The sequence below is a fragment of the Poromitra crassiceps genome (assembly GCF_964638095.1).
Source record: "Poromitra crassiceps genome assembly, chromosome: 5".
In the NCBI taxonomy this organism is placed as follows: Eukaryota; Metazoa; Chordata; class Actinopteri; order Beryciformes; family Melamphaidae; genus Poromitra; species Poromitra crassiceps.
In genome coordinates this window covers 16,955,327-16,973,161 of record NC_139642.1, presented here as the reverse complement: position 1 = coordinate 16,973,161, position 17,835 = coordinate 16,955,327, and the positions used below count along the sequence as shown (strand labels likewise).

The following is a 17,835-nucleotide window of genomic DNA, read 5'->3' as shown; positions in this document are numbered from 1 at the left end:
GCGTGTGTGTCCATCTGTGGGGCGATGGATAACAATTAGGTCACTTTGTTTACATACACCGCATATTACCTCACACACACACACACACACACACACACACACACACACACACACACACACACACACACACACACTCTCTCAATTCCATTCAATGCTGCTTTTTTGGCATGCTTTTTTTTTGAGACATTTGTTTTGCCAAGGCATATAAACAACGTATAAACAACATATAACATAAACAAACAATGTGAACAGTGTGGGACAAGTCAAATAATAACACTACACTTCACACTACTGTTACTACAACAGAGCACCGCAGGGATGACCTATTTTTGTAGGCCAACCCAGAGTCATACACTTCCTGGTTCCCCCGTCCGTCAGGAAGTCAATAGACTACAGAATGATACACTTCCTGGTTCCCCCGTCCGTCAGGAAGTCAATAGACTACAGAATGAGTCCCGTCCATCAGGAAGTCAATAGACTACAGAATGAGTCCCGTCTGTCAGGAAGTCAATAGGACTACAGAATGAGTCCCGTCATCAGGAAGGTCAATAGACTACAGAATGAGTCCGTCTGTCAGGAAGTCAATAGACTACAGAATGAGTCAGGAAGTCAATAGACTACAGAATGAGTCCCGTCCATCAGGAAGTCAATAGACTACAGAATGAGTCCCGTCTGTCAGGAAGTCAATAGACTACAGAATGAGTCCCGTCTGTCAGGAAGTCAATAGACTACAGAATGAGTCCCGTCTGTCAGGAAGTCAATAGACTACAGAATGAGTCCCGTCTGTCAGGAAGTCAATAGACTACAGAATGAGTCCCGTCCATCAGGAAGTCAATAGACTACAGAATGAGTCCCGTCTGTCAGGAAGTCAATAGACTACAGAATGAGTCCCGTCCGTCAGGAAGTCAATAGACTACAGAATGAGTCCCGTCCGTCAGGAAGTCAATAGACTACAGAATGAGTCGGGGGAAGACCTGGATGTTAGCACTTCCGGCTCTTACGTGCATGGGCGTCGTTTTATGAATAGCCCCGGATCAAAAAAATAAAAAAATAAAAAAATAAATCTGTGGACATATATACTGTATGAAACTAGAAGACCGAAGGCATCCATTGGTACCAACCGTGTCAACCTAGCGTGTCAGGAAGGTGGCTAAATGATGCTCCAAATGTAGGCAACATTTTGGCGAGGGAAAAATGTGCATGGTGCTATTTTCAAAGGAGTTGCTTGACCTCACTTTAACATATCTGAATGAGAATGGGTTCTATGGGTAAGTTAAGGCTATGCACCTTTCAGTTGCTTTCTGCCATGACTATCTGTCATGTCAAACACAGTCTCACAGACAATTGTAACATAGCAATGTTTTGGACCAACGTTACTATGTTACAATTCCGGCTCCAAAATTGTAAAATGGCAACGTTCTGAGATGTTATGTTTAGAGTTAGTTAGGGTAAGGGGAGGAGATAGAAGCAGAAAATCTCCGGAAACCACGCCCACCCCTGTATAAACCACGCCCACCCCTGTATAAACGTACGTTACCATTTTACAATTTCGGAGCCGGAATTGTAACATAGCAACATTGGTCCAAAAAGGTTGCTATTAAAAAAAAAAAAATGGAGATGGGGTTGGTAATGTAGGTAGATAGCAGTGAAGATATTATGGGTTGGTAATGTAGTAGATAGCAGTGAAGATATTATGGGTTGGTAATGTAGGTAGATAGCAGTGAAGATATGATGGGTTGGTAATGTAGGTAGATAGCAGTGAAGATATGACGGGTTGGTAATGTAGGTAGATAGCAGTGAAGATATGATAGGTTGGTAATGTAGGTAATAGCAGTGAAGATATTATGGGTTGGTAATGTAGGTAGATAGCAGTGAAGATATGATAGGTTGGTAATGTAGGTAGATAGCAGTGAAGATATGATGGGTTGGTAATGTAGGTAGATAGCAGTGAAGATATTATGGGTTGGTAATGTAGGTAGATAGCAGTGAAGATATGATGGGTTGGTAATGTAGGTAGATAGCAGTGAAGATATTATGGGTTGGTAATGTAGGTAGATAGCAGTGAAGATATGATAGGTTGGTAATGTAGGTAGATAGCAGTGAAGATATGATGGGTTGGTAATGTAGGTAGATAGCAGTGAAGATATGATGGGTTGGTAATGTAGGTAGATAGCAGTGAAGAGATGATGGGTTGGTAATGTAGGTAGATAGCAGTGAAGATATGATGGGTTGGTAATGTAGGTAGATAGCAGTGAAGATATGATGGGTTGGTAATGTAGGTAGATAGCAGTGAAGATATGATGGGTTGGTAATGTAGGTAGATAGCAGTGAAGATATGATGGGTTGGTCATGTAGGTAGATAGCAGTGAAGATATGATGGGTTGGTAATGTAGGTAGATAGCAGTGAAGATATGATGGGTTGGTCATGTAGGTAGATAGCAGTGAAGATATGATGGGTTGGTAATGTAGGTAGATAGCAGTGAAGATATGATGGGTTGGTAATGTAGGTAGATAGCAGTGAAGATATGATGGGTTGGTAATGTAGGTAGATAGCAGTGAAGATATGATGGGTTGGTAATGTAGGTAGATAGCAGTGAAGAGATGATGGGTTGGTCATGTAGGTAGATAGCAGTGAAGATATGATGGGTTGGTAATGTAGGTAGATAGCAGTGAAGATATGATGGGTTGGTAATGTAGGTAGATAGCAGTGAAGATATGATGGGTTGGTAATGTAGGTAGATAGCAGTGAAGATATGATGGGTTGGTCATGTAGGTAGATAGCAGTGAAGATATGATCAATACAACGACTGACAGGTGCTTTAATGTGCACGTCGGAAATGCGCATAAAACAGGTGGATGGAAAGAGAGAGAGAGAGATGTACAGCCACTGTGTGATAGGAGCTTGACCTTTATGTGTGTGTGTGTGTGTGTGTGTGTGTGTGTGTGTGTGTGTGTGTGTGCGTGCGCATGCGTGTCTGTGTGTTTAATGCTAAATGAAATCCACATGCCTCGCCCCCTCTCTCCCCCCCCCCCACCTCTCTTTACCAACCCCCTCTCTCTTTCTCGGTGTAAAAAGGGATTTCGCAACAGCAAGGCAGCGTGGGATACGATCTAGCAGCAAGGCAGCGTGGGATACGATCCAGCAGCAAGGCAGTGTGGGATACGATCCAGCAGCAAGGCAGCGTGGGATACGATACAGCAGCAAGGCAGTGTGGGATACGATCCAGCAGCAAGGCAGTGTGGGATACGATCCAGCAGCAAGGCAGCGTGGGATAAGATACAGGAGCAAGGCAGCGTGGGATAAGATACAGGAGCAAGGCAGCGTGGGATACGATCCAGCAGCAAGGCAGCGTGGGATACGATACAGGAGCAAGGCAGTGTGGGATACGATACAGCAGCAAGGCAGTGTGGGATACGATCCAGCAGCAAGGCAGCGTGGGTTACGATCCAACAGCAAGGCAGCGTGGGTTACGATCCAACAGCAAGGCAGCGTGGGTTACGATCCAACAGCAAGGCAGTGTGGGTTACGATCCAACAGCAAGGCAGCGTGGGATAAGATACAGGAGCAAGGCAGCGTGGGTTACGATCCAACAGCAAGGCAGTGTGGGTTACGATCCAACAGCAAGGCAGCGTGGGATACGATACAGGAGCAAGGCAGCGTGGGATACGATCCAGCAGCAAGGCAGCGTGGGATAAGATCCAGCAGCAAGGCAGCGTGGGATACGATCCAACAGCAAGGCAGCGTGGGATACGATACAGGAGCAAGGCAGCGTGGGATACGATACAGCAGCAAGGCAGCGTGGGATACGATACAGAAGCAAGGCAGCGTGGGATACGATACAGCAGCAAGGCAGCGTGGGATACGATACAGAAGCAAGGCAGCGTGGGATACGATACAGGAGCAAGGCAGCGTGGGATACGCGTGCTCAGCCTCTCTGCTCGGATCTGCTTTCTCTCCTTGCCATTCACAGGCTCCACCCTCTGGTGGCCATATTGGAGGTCCCGAGCTCTTCACAAAGTTCTTTTTTCTTTTTTACAGCAACCATCTCACCACGCAGAAGTGTGCATCTAATGTTAGCTTAGCTGTAACATTAGCTTAAAAGTAACGTTAGCTTAGGCTAGCTGTAACATTAGCACGCTTCCTTCCTAGTTCAGTCGAGAGAAAATAGTTCCTACATGAAACTGCTCACAACAAGGTCTGTGGATTATCTGGAGTAACCAGGTCATGATGTCTGGAAAGAGACATTGCTGTTGAGATTTTTTTAATGTTTTATTTTTCTGTGTTTTGAGCACCACAAGCCGAGTGCTATCCAGTTCCATAGTATTGGAGAGAAGGCAGACTCTCAGACTCCCAGCAAACCCATCTCGATGGATAAATAGCACTACAGGTGAGAGGAAAGGAAGGAACTATAATTTCTAAAACAGCCATCATGTGGTTTGAAATTGAACCAACAAATAGTTTCCTACAGTACAGGAAGCTTTACTCCTACATATCTCTCACTGAAGGCTGAAGGGTTGAGCTGAAAGTCCTCACAGAGACAAGCAACAGTTAAGAAGCAGTGAATACCTGCCGTCACCTGAGTCCAACAGGAATGATGAAGTACATTCTTCTACAGAAAGGAAGCTCTCCCCCTGGCTCTGAACAAAGGCCTTCAGGTTGAGTTATACAGCCGCTCTGTGAGATTACAGCTGGGACTTAATAATCGTGCATTCCTTTATAACTGGGAACTGGTAATCTTAGCGGTTCAAAGTTCATGAGCTGGGACGTGACGTCACTAGAGCTGGTATTTCCCATTCCAAACTCGTAGGAGCCTCAGCAGCCCCAACCTCAAAAATCCAAGATGGCTGCGCCGCGCAACAACAGTAGTTATAGTCGTATAAATGCTATTTAGCACTTCTGTCTTGTTTGTGTCTCATTAAATCAGCTGTACACACAGCACGGCCTACTTCTATCTGTGTGGACATGAGGCTGCAGTGTTTGTATGCGCAAAATGCAACGAAATGCCTTGTTATCAACTGTTATTGCTAACAATGGCTAGCCTGGCTAGCGAGTGGATCTGACCAGTGAACAGCGAACTTCCCAGCTCAACTTTTCTGCAAATGGAATGCTAACAAAACGGATGTGACGTCATTTAGCCTCCACATCCCAGTTCTTTTGCGATAAAGGAACGCACGATAAGAACCGGCGTGAGACATATGATTTCTGCAAAACTGAAAAAATTTATGGAATCATGGAATGTGGTAATACAAATGGAATCAACTGTAAAACATGGAATATTGCAGAATTTTCCACAATTTGGCTAAAATTGATCAAAAGTAGGCCTAATGATCCAAATCAAAAGTAGACCGAATTATTGCAGTAGCCTAAGGGTGTATTCACACCTATGTCGTTTGGAGCAGTTGTTCCGAAACAGAGAGCATGTTCCCCCTTGGTGCGGTTCGTTTGGGGGAGTGTGAACACAGCAATCGCACTCGGATGCGGGACAAAACAAGCGGACCGAGATCGCCAAGAAAGGGTGGTCTCGGTCCGCTTGAAACTAACTCTGGTGCGGTTCGTTTGTGGTGAGAACGTGAGCCGACCTCGATCCGCCACAACAGCAGTAAACGGTGCGCATTTTTGGATAAACCAGCTGCCGTAGTCAGCTGCGCTGTGCGTAATGGCCTGAAGAACGAACATTTTTATCGTTTAAAAACAACATCTTTCAGATCCTGTTTTGGCGACTTGTGACTTGCATCGATAAACTTTGGGGGATTTTTGGATCATCACAGCAGTTTGAACTCAATCAACTTACCTCGGACCATGGGAAGCAACGTTAATGTGTTGAATCTCTACTGATTTTGCCTGTAAATTGTGTGCGGTGTGCTGCTGTGCAGCGGGTGCTCCCACTCCCTCCCTCTCTCTCCCTCTCTCTCGCTCTCTCTGGTCTCCATTCAATAAATGAAAACAAATCGTGGTAATCAGAGCCAGCCTTCTTTGTGATAAGATTGTCTGGTTCAATCAGACAATCAGACTGATTGCATGTCTTCCTCGAAATGTCCGTTATTATTAAATTATTTATTAATATTTTATTCCTGACAGGACAGGTGTTCATATAGCCTATGTCTCGGCTAATCCTCGTCTCCGTGATAGTAGCCTAATAGCAGAATTTGCGAGGGTCTTTGATCTTCTATCTCCAAATTCCCAATAGCCTAAATAGGCTAAATAAATACATAGGCTTACATAGGCTACATAGCATACATTAATAAATAAATAAAGAACTTTCTCCCTCTCTCTCTCTCCCGATCCCTCCCTCTTTCTTTCTTTCTTTCTTTCTCTCTCTCTCTCTCTCCTCGCACGGCGGACGCCCGACATAGCCTAAAATGTAGGTCTAACAAAACGCATTTCTATAATCATATAGGAAAATCTCTGGGAATTATTTTGTCCATCCCGAGAGGCTATTAGCCTATCAGAGTGTCTGCTGGCCAATCCAGGAAGTTTGACAATACTATTTGGACCGTTTCATTTGTGGCTGTGTGAACACAAACGAACCAAGGCACAAATGCAACAATTGTATCAATTAAGTACCTGAATCGGAACAAAGCAAACGACCTACAGGTGTGAATACACCCTAAATGATTTCATAATTGTAAAATAGGCAGAGAGAACATTTTGTTTTCGATTGGGGTGTTTTGAGGGTTAGGGTTAGGGTTATACGCTATAATAGGGATATAACACTTCCTTGTAATTTCCTGGCTGATACATTTTCCAGGAGTGTAGATGAGTAACTTCCTCTAGACCTAACCGTATTTTCAAAATAAAGGTCATATGTTGCATGCATTTCTGATCACCAATACCATTATTATTATTTTGTATGGCTTTAAAGCATGAATGAGAGATGAATAGAGGGGAACCAGCTATTCTTCGCTCCCCCCCCATATTTGAGATCCTGCGCTTTTCATAAAAGATCCGGGGCTATAGCCCCGAAAGCCCAGGCCTAACGACGCCACTGCTCTTCGCACACATCACCTGTCAATCAAACAATGTGGGCGTAGCCTCTTCACACACATCACCTGTCAATCAAACAATGTGGGCGTAGCCTCTTCACACACATCACCTGCCAATCAAACAATGTGGGCGTAGCCCAGCTGTGTGTGTGTGTGTGTGTGTGTGTGTGTGTGTGTGTGTGTGTGTGTGTGTGTGTGTGTTTGTGTGTGTGTGTGTGTTCTCCAGCAGGGTAAATATGTACTGACATACTTCTCTGTCTGTCAAGCCTGTGTGAGTGTCTTGAACACACACACACACACACACACACACACACACAATCATTTAACTATCTAGCTTTTGAACCTTGCGGCAGGCGGCAGCATTGATTCAGTGTGACACCTCTCTGTTTCTTTCACACACCACACACACACACACACACACACACACACACCTACACACACACACACACACACACACACACACACACACACACACACACACACACACACACACACGAGAGAGAGAGAGGAATGGTCATGGTAATAAAGAATTGTGTTTTTTGTCCACTTGTACCGCCACCTCCTGAAGACCTCCCTATGATCAATCAATCAATCAATCAATCAATCAATCAATCAATCAATGTGATGTCAGTGAGAAGTCGTGTTGGGAATGATTCACTCATTCACTCACTATTCACCATGCAGTGTTGATCATAATAGTGAGCTATTTGCATGCAGTGTTGATCATAATAGTGAGCTATTTGCATTTAGTGTTTATAGACTGAGCGAGTCACTTATAGACCTGCTGACCACATGCTAAAAAGTGTGCTGTAGACTTGATAGACTGACCGAGTCACTTATAGAGCTGCTGACCACATGCTAAAGTGTGCTGTAGACTTGATAGACTGACCGAGTCACTTATAGACATGCTGACCACATGCTAAAGTGTGCTGTAGACTTGATAGACTGAGCGAGTCACTTATAGAGCTGCTGACCACATGCTAAAGTGTGCTGTAGAATTGATAGACTGAGCGAGTCACTTATAGACCTGCTGACCACATGCTAAAGTGTGCTGTAGACTTGATAGACTGACCGAGTCACTTATAGAGCTGCTGACCACAGCTAAAAGTGTGCTGTAGACTTGATAGACTGACCGAGTCACTTATAGAGCTGCTGACCACAGCTAAAAAGTGTGCTGTAGACTTGATAGACTGACAGAGTCACTTATAGACCTGCTGACCACATGCTAAAGTGTGCTGTAGACTTGATAGACTGACCGAGTCACTTATAGACCTGCTGACCACATGCTAAAGTGTGCTGTAGACTTGATAGACTGACCGAGTCACTTATAGACCTGCTGACCACATGCTAAAGTGTGCTGTAGACTTGATAGACTGACCGAGTCACTGATAGACCTGCTGACCACATGCTAAAGTGTGCTGTAGACTTGATAGACTGAGCGAGTGACTGATAGACCTGCTGACCACATGCTAAAGTGTGCTGTAGACTTGATAGACTGAGCGAGTCACTTATAGAGCTGCTGACCACATGCTAAAAAATGTGCTGTAGACTTGATAGACTGACCGAGTCACTTATAGACCTGCTGACCACATGCTAAAAAGTGTGCTGTAGACTTGATAGACTGAGCGAGTCACTTATAGACCTGCTGACCACATGCTAAAAAGTGTGCTGTAGACTTGATAGACTGAGCGAGTCACTTATAGAGCTGCTGACCACATGCTAAAAAGTGTGTCGTAGACTTGATAGACTGAGAGAGTCACTTATAGACCTGCTGACCACATGCTAAAAAGTGTGTCGTAGACTTGATAGACTGAGCGAGTCACTTATAGACCTGCTGACCACATGCTAAAAAGTGTGTCGTAGACTTGATAGACTGAGCGAGTCACTTATAGACCTGCTGACCACATGCTAAAAAGTGTGTCGTAGACTTGATAGATTGACCGAGTCACTTATAGACCTGCTGACCACATGCTAAAAAGTGTGTCGTAGACTTGATAGACTGAGCGAGTCACTTATAGACCTGCTGACCACATGCTAAAAAGTGTGTCGTAGACTTGATAGACTGAGCGAGTCACTTATAGACCTGCTGACCACATGCTAAAAAGTGTGCCGTAGACTTGATAGACTGACCGAGTGACTTTTGGCTCATTTCCACCACATTTTACAGCCCTGCACAGCTCCTCACCACTCGGCTCTACTTGTTTCAACCCGATGGACGTTTTGCTTCCACCGCTGGTCATCTGCCCCCGCCCACCCCCGCCCACACCTGGTCGTCATAGCGACCGCATATCTGCCCTCCGCCCATATTCCGAAGTAGGCTATAACATATAATGTTACAATTAAATCCATACACAGAACTTTTAAACTATTTATGAAATACTGCTGCCTCTAAATGACCTACAGTGTACATGGGCAAATGTGACAATCGGCCAGGAGAATAGATATCACTTTGTTGTTAGTCAAACTCACATGCGCTGCGCGAGGGACGGGCGCGAGGCACGGGGGTTGTGCTCCAGAGTGAAGCCTGTACTCCGGCGGCCTCTCACCAGGCAAGACCGTGGCTTCACCAAAGCTCCGCCTGCGGCCTAGCGGAGCCGACGCTGCAGACAGCTACAAAGGGCTTCCTGAGGAGCGGATTTTTTTTTCTCTCAAAACAATTGAAAACCACCGTCATGTTAAAGCTGAGCAAGGAGATCGCTTTTATTTCACCAGAGCCGAAGGCAGCAACACAAAAGACTGATGGAAATAACAGAAGAGAAGGTAATCCCCACTAAACTGGTATCCAGCATTGACAGTAGATAGAGTAGACACGATTCTGCCTGACCAATCAGTCGTCTGCAGTGTTTTCACGTCACCGTATGGTACCGGGTCCACAGCGCTAGAACCTCAACAAAGCAGGGACCAAAACTAGCACGACTCAACCCCGACTCGACCCGGGCTGTCCACGTTTTTGATCGGTGAAATGAGACAAAAAAGCGAGACGAGCTGGGCGGGGCCGCGCTGATACCAGCGGTGGAAATGGGCCATTATAGAGCTGCTGACCACATGCTAAAGTGTGCTGTAGACTTGATAAAGCGTCAAACTGCAGCCACAAACAGAGCTGCAGAGATCAAAGCGCTCTTACCCTACGCCTGGCGCAGCCGCCCAGCACAGCTGGGCTTCGCTTTCCATACAACTGGGCGATACGACTGTGACTAGTCACTAACACTCCAAAGCCGCGGCTAAAACGGCGGATAATCATTGCATTTCCTCTAAGTTCTTCACAATAAAAGCATTCCATTGGTTTGTCAGTGGAACGCTTTTAATATGAAGGAGCAGCAGCAGGAAATGCTTTCATCAGCTCAGCAGGAACATGACACGGCTCCGGGCGTGGGTTTGCGAGACGTCGCCGCAGACTGCTTGAAGGCAGGTCAGGTGAGCTTTGGGCCTGACGCTGGAGAAGCTCCATCTGTGAGCTTTGGGCCTGACGCTGGAGAAGCTTCATCTGGGGCACGGCACTTAAACACGTCATGGAAACAGAAATCAGCGCAGAATGGCACGACTCTTTGGAACAGGTTCTTGATGGCCGAGCCTGCATGTGATGCTCATGTCATGCAACTGTTGAATTGGGGTACGGGCGGCAACTTTTTTGGTCCAATAGACGCTTTTCACAGCAGCCATTTTGTCTCAAAGGCAGGGTAAACAGTTGTAACCAAAACATCACCATGATGCTTTCCAACTTCCAATCCGTTTAGGTGTTCCGGTGCTGGGGCCCTCGTGAATGTTTTGGGTGCGCCTGTGTTTACCCTGCCTTTGCTGCTGTGAGAAGGATCCCTTCAGGTGCCTGATGTAAAAGAGTGAGAGTTGAACTGTTGGACTTACAGACTCTGAAGGCTGGCCCCTGGGAGCCGTCTCTCTGCGCCGGCTCCTGGCTGCTGTACAGCGTGGTCATGTTGCCTCTCTCACACTGGTTTTTACAGCGGCCCTGAAGGCAGCGCAGCTTACAGATGGTGGGCGTGAACATCACCTGGACCCCACCTCCCCCTCGCCCGGCTTGTCCGTCAGCAGGCAGAGGGGCGACGAAGATGAGGAAGAGGAGGCCGGCCAGCGACAGAGACAGGCGCCGCGGCTGCAACATGATGCTGTACCAGTGTGTGTGTGTAGGTGTGTGTGTGTGTGTGTGTGTATGTGAGAGTGTCTATGTGTGTTTTGTGTTTGAATGTCTGTGTGTGTGCGGCTGTGGTGTGTGTGTGTGTGTGTGTGTGTGTGTGTGTGTGTGTGTGTGTGTGCGTAAGTGAGTGTGTCTGTGTGTGTCTCCGCTATCCACGATGATGTCGCATCTCCAAAAAGTCAGATCCCCACGAATCCAGTGAATCCTCTCCTCTCTCTCTCCTTGTCTTCCTCTACCTCGGTCGCTCTCGTTCAGTCCGCCTCTCTCTCTCTCTCTCTCTCTCTCTCTCTCTCTCTGTTCGTGTTCGGCGTTTTCCCACGAACGCAAACCTGTCGGCGTGAGGGAGTGTGTGTGTGTGGGAGTGTGTGGCTGCGCGCAGAGTGAAAGTGTTCAAGAGCGCCGTCGTGGTATAAGAGAGAGAGAGAGAGAGGGAGAGAGAGAGAGAGAGAGAGAGAGATGGAGAGAGAGATGTAGAGAGATAATTGGAAGCAGTGTGCTGGACTGGGCTCAGCTCCAAACAAAATGTTTAACAGGGATCTGGTCCATCGGTCCACAACTGTGTGTGTGTGTGTGTGTGTGTGTGTGTGTGTGTGTGTGTGTGTGTGTATGTGTGTGTGTGTGTGTGTGTGTGTGTATGCGCATGCACGCGCGCACGTGTGTGCATGTGCGAAAGAGAAGAGAGGGAGGGAGGGAGGGAGGGTGAAAGATTGTGTGTGAATCTCTCCTTATCCTTAAGTCCTCTCTCTCTCTCTCTCTCTCTCTCTTGTTTTCCTCATGTAGTACTAGACCCCCCCCCCCCACACACACACACACACACACACACACACACACACACACACACACACACACACACAACAGTTTCATAACATGGTTCATTCTGTCGGAGAGGGAGAGACCACGGAGGAGGAGGAGGGGGAGGTCAGGGCGATGATGCAACCCTGGTTTGGGTTTCAGCCTCTCTCTCCTGTTTTATGCGTTTATGAGTACATTGTTTTGTAGGAAAATGCTGCGTAGTATGCCTTTAACTCTCAGTAACACTCAGTAGATAGGACATAGTATGCCTTTAACTCTCAGTAACACTCAGTAGATAGGACAGTCATTCTGAAGGATTGATTTAGGTTAGAGTATTCATAGACATAAAGTAGGTCCATATGCTTATGCTCCGGGGATAAAAACAAAACAAAAAACAAAACACACACAGGAAAAAGGCATTATATTGAAAGATTGATAATGGGATTTATGAATTGATATAATTTCCTTCAAATGAATATGGATATTGATATATGTTTTTGAACCCAGCCCTAGTTATGCTCCTGGTAGGGTCACCCATGGCGGTAAGGTCGACGGGGAGGGTAAAGACAAAGCACCCTCCAGTCCTCAACGAGATGTGTCTGATCAGAGTGTCTGATGTAGAGCTGTGATCAGAGTGTCTGATGTAGAGATGTGATCAGAGTGTCTGATGTAGAGATGTGATCAGAGTGTCTGATGTAGAGCTGTGATCAGAGTGTCTGATGTAGAGCTGTGATCAGAGTGTCTGATGTAGAGCTGTGATCAGAGTGGCTGATGTAGAGCTGTGATCAGAGTGTCTGATGTAGAGCTGTGATCAGAGTGTCTGATGTAGAGCTGTGATCAGAGTGTCTGATGTAGAGCTGTGATCAGAGTGTCTGATGTAGAGCTGTGATCAGAGTGTCTGATGTAGAGCTGTGATCAGAGTGTCTGATGTAGAGAGCTGTGATCAGAGTGTCTGATGTAGAGCTGTGATCAGAGTGTCTGATGTAGAGCTGTGATCAGAGTGTCTGATGTAGAGCTGTGATCAGAGTGTCTGATGTAGAGCTGTGATCAGAGTGTCTGATGTAGAGAGCTGTGATCAGAGTGTCTGATGTAGAGATGTGATCAGAGTGTCTGATGTAGAGCTGTGATCAGAGTGTCTGATGTAGAGCTGTGATCAGAGTGTCTGATGTAGAGAGCTGTAATCAGAGTGTCTGATGTAGAGCTGTGATCAGAGTGTCTGATGTAGAGAGCTGTAATCAGAGTGTCTGATGTAGAGAGCTGTAATCAGAGTGTCTGATGTAGAGCTGTGATCAGAGTGTCTGATGTAGAGCTGTGATCAGAGTGTCTGATGTAGAGCTGTGATCAGAGTGTCTGATGTAGAGCTGTGATCAGAGTGTCTGATGTAGAGCTGTGATCAGAGTGTCTGATGTAGAGCTGTGATCAGAGTGTCTGATGTAGAGCTGTGATCAGAGTGTCTGATGTAGAGAGCTGTAATCAGAGTGTCTGATGTAGAGAGCTGTGATCAGAGTGTCTGATGTAGAGAGCTGTGATCAGAGTGTCTGATGTAGAGATGTGATCAGAGTGTCTGATGTAGAGCTGTGATCAGAGTGTCTGATGTAGAGCTGTGATCAGAGTGTCTGATGTAGAGCTGTGATCAGAGTGTCTGATGTAGAGCTGTGATCAGAGTGTCTGATGTAGAGCTGTGATCAGAGTGTCTGATGTAGAGAGCTGTGATCAGAGTGTCTGATGTAGAGATGTGATCAGAGTGTCTGATGTAGAGCTGTGATCAGAGTGTCTGATGTAGAGCTGTGATCAGAGTGTCTGATGTAGAGCTGTGATCAGAGTGTCTGATGTAGAGAGCTGTAATCAGAGTGTCTGATGTAGAGCTGTGAGGAGCACCACAACGGTCATGAAGACGGAAGAAGGCTAAAGCAAAGAAGAGCCCCCAATGGTGCTGGTCTCCTGGTCTCCATGCAATTGGATCCTGGGCTTCTCTTTGCCAAGGGTGCGTGGAGGTTGCCATGTGGACCAGTCTCCGCACTTCAAAAGATTCCACGCACAGACGTTCTCCTGCTGGAGGACCCTCCAAACCCCCAAAGCAAGCCCTATCATGATCAGGAAGTGCTGATGGGAGCAGGACAATGAAGCCTGGGAGCTCCTGTGCACCAGTGTTTGTTCCAGTCGTCTCACTCTCAGACCGACTGAGGCAGAGAGAACATCTCAGCCCTTTTAAGGAGACACTGCTCAGCCCACATGGGGAAGGGGCTCGAAAAGGTCCCTAAAAATAACCTGCCTCTTCAAACCTGACTGAATCCAGTGGGGTCACCGCATTGCGGTCGAAAACATAAAACAATGAACATTGGAGCCGGGAACGTGCAAAAACCCTTATGTTTTTGGTCTCTATAGATAATTTCACCTTTCATGACAAATGTACAGGGGGTGAATTTGTATTATAATACTTTTTTCTTCTTCTTTTTTTTACACATCAAAAGCTCCACTAGTACACATTTATGTTACCCAGCTAATCAGCTAATCAAAAATCAGCTCATCACCCAACTCTCCGAATCCCCAGTAGGCATCAATGAGCCTCATGACCCAACGCTCTGGAACAACAGCAGTGAGTCCCTATGTTTCAACTCTGGACTCACAGGACAAAGACAAAGAGAGTGTTGGGAATACCAATATCCTTTTACTTTTGAAATGTGCTGAGCTTATAATCACCAATACCCTGTTTCACCAGAGGAACAGGGTCACAACCCCGTGGGTGCACCCCCGATCGAAGTGCTGGCATCTCGTAGACTATGTAATTGTCAAGGCCAAGGATCGCAAAGATCTCAACATCACCAGAGCCATGACTTGCACAGACGCCTGCTGGAGATCTGCTCTACAATGAATAATCCCTTTAATGCAGAAAAGGACACAAAAGAAACTGAGCAGACTGAAATTCAACATCGCTCCAGAACACCTTGCTTGAGAGACTCCCACAACAGTGTCCTGAAGGTGTTGAAGAATACTGGAAGGCTCTTAAGACCACAATACTCGAGACCAGCAGGGACACTGTTGGCTACAAGACCAGGAAACACCAGGACTAGTTCGACGAAAATGACACCGACATAGAACATCTGATCGATGCCAAAAGGAAAGCCTTCTGCTCTGAGCAGAGTGACCACGACTGGAGGGCCAAGAGACAGGCCCACTCCAAGGCAACGGCCAATGTCCAGAGCAGGGCAAGAGTTGGTGGACAAAGAAAAGGCCAGAGGTCAGAAGGTCAGAGGCTTGCTGACCCAGGTGACACCAGGGCCTTCTTCAATGCCACCATGGCTGTGTATGTATGGACCCAGCTACCGAGGCTTAAATCCCCTGCGCTCTAAAGATGGACAAACCCTGTTGAAGGACAATGTTGACATCAGCTCCAGATGGCAAGAACATTTCCAAGAGCCTCCTGAATCGAAACACCACAGTTGAGATGGAAAGCATCAATCAAATACCTCAGCGACCTGTCATGGAGCACTTGGGTCATCCCCCCGCCCCCACCACCACCACCACCACCATCAAAAAGGAGGTCCTGGTGGACATCAGGAAAAACTGAGCAATAACGAGGCCTCTGGACCTGATGGGATCCTGGTGGAAATCCTTAGAGAATGCGATCCAGAACTGCCACAATCACAACCTGCTTAGCAAGATCTGTGCCAAGGAGGAAATCCCTGCTGAACTTAGGGACACCTTTATTGTCACAGTCTAAGGGAGATAAGGCAGACTGTGGCAACTACAGAGGTATACCCCTTCCTGTCTACAACTACAGAGGTATACCCCTTCCTGTCTACAACTACAGAGGTGTACTCCTTCCTGTCTACAACTACAGAGGTATACCCCTTCCTGTCTACAACTACAGAGGTGTACCCCTTCCTGTCTACAACTACAGAGGTGTACCCCTTCCTGTCTACAACTACAGAGGTATACCCCTTCCTGTCTACAACTACAGAGGTGTACTCCTTCCTGTCTACAACTACAGAGGTATACCCCTTCCTGTCTACAACTACAGAGGTGTACTCCTTCCTGTCTACAACTACAGAGGTATACCCCTTCCTGTCTACAACTACAGAGGTATACCCCTTCCTGTCTACAACTACAGAGGTGTACTCCTTCCTGTCTACAACTACAGAGGTGTACTCCTTCCTGTCTACAACTACAGAGGTATACCCCTTCCTGTCTACAACTACAGAGGTATACCCCTTCCTGTCTACAACAACAGAGGTGTTGTAGACTTTGCCTCAACAACAGAGGCAAAGTACTGACCCGCCTACTGCCTACCGGGTAGTGTAGCAATAGATTCCCTGACCACCAACACAAGGGTCGCAGGTTCGTATCCACGTGTTACCTCCGGCTTGGTCGGATGTCCATACAGGCACGATTGGCTGGTGTCTGCGGGTGAGAAGCCAGATTGGGGGTATGTGTCCTGGTCGCTGCACTAGCGCCTCCTCTGGTCGGTCGGAGGCGTCTGGTCGGGGTGGAAGAGAACTGGTGGGAATAGCGTGATCCTCCCACGTGCAAAGTCCTACCGGTGAAGCCGCACCTGTCAGGTGAAAAGAAGCGGCTGGCAACTGCGCACGTGTCGGAGGAAGAATGGCGCTAGTCTCGGCTCTCCCCAGATCGGCAGAGGGTGGAGCAGCGACCGGGGCAGCAGGGGGAAATTGGCCAAGTGTAATTGGGGAGAAAATGGGGGGCAATCAGAAAAGAAAGAACAAAAAAAAGAGAGACATCCTCCCTGAGTCGCAATGTGGCTTTGGTCCTGCAGGGGGAACCTCTGACATGATTTTTAATCCCATGGCACACGAATCAAACATTCTATAAGAAACACAGACAAACACAGATGTTTGTTTGGTGTGCCATGGCTGTCTGTCCTTGTTTGGAGATGTTTGGTCAGGTTCCACATGGTCACATGGCCTTGTGTGTCTGTGTTTCTTGGTGTGCCACGGGCTTTACAGCTTCTCAGCTACAGGAGAAACGTTGGCAACAACATCTAGCACCGTGCACGCCATTCATCCACCTTACAACAGCCTTTGACTCTGTAAACAGTGCTGTACTCTGGTGTGTCCTCTCCAAGATCGGATGCCCACAACAAGTATCTCAAGATCTTGCGTCTCCTGCACGAGGAGGACATGGCTGCGTTGGTAGTTGGCAACAGTGGCTCTGAAACAGGGTGGACACACCGGTGTCCAGCAGGACTGCATCATCCCAACAACCCTATTGGCCATTTTCATTGCAGCCATCCACGTTACCAGCCAAAACCTGCCCGAGGGAGTCAAACTCAGGTACAGGACTCGTGGCAGGCGCTTCAACCTCAACATGGTTTAAGGCAAACAGCCTCCATCATCATGGAGCTCCAGTCTGCAGATGACAACGCTCACTCTGAAGCGGACGTCCAGAACATCTTCGATGCCTTGGACTCCTGGGACTCGGACTAAATATCAAGAAGACTCAGATTTCACACGATCCCCCCGGGCCTCCTCACTTTGTGTGGACAACATGTTGGGAAATGTTGATCACTTCAGATCAGTGTTGGGAGTAACTAGTTACTAAGTAACTAGTTACTGTAACTTAACTACCTTTTTCAGTAACTAGTAATCTAACTAATTTTTTCAAATTCAGTAACTCAGTTACAGTTACTAAAATAGTAACTGGGCTAGTTACTAGTTACTTTAGGACATGAAAATAACGGACAACTTCAGAGGATTACCCAGTTTCTGATCCTCAGACCTAGTCCGGGGAGAGAGCTGCAGCCAGAGCCCCAGAGGCTAAGGACCTTGATAGGCTATAAGCCTCCCCAATAAGTGAATGTTCAATGCCACACTGTGGCACAGCAACACTAACATAATGTGTGCATTAATAACAATCGAAGCAGAATTTTAAAAGTAACGCAAAAGTTACTT

General features: G+C 46.9%; 1 protein-coding gene across 1 annotated transcript in view; it reads right to left on the bottom strand.

Moving 5' to 3' along the window:
- ltbp4 (latent transforming growth factor beta binding protein 4) overlaps positions 1 to 17,835 on the bottom strand; it is a gene marked incomplete at its 5' end in the record, with an annotated part of 171,357 nt that overhangs the window by 89,839 nt on the left and 63,683 nt on the right. Inside the window, 2 exons of the mRNA XM_083636544.1 lie at positions 10,846 to 11,092; positions 17,314 to 17,366. Coding sequence (XP_083492670.1) covers positions 10,846 to 11,092; positions 17,314 to 17,366 — 300 coding nt within the window. The remainder of the gene's footprint in view (positions 1 to 10,845; positions 11,093 to 17,313; positions 17,367 to 17,835) is intronic.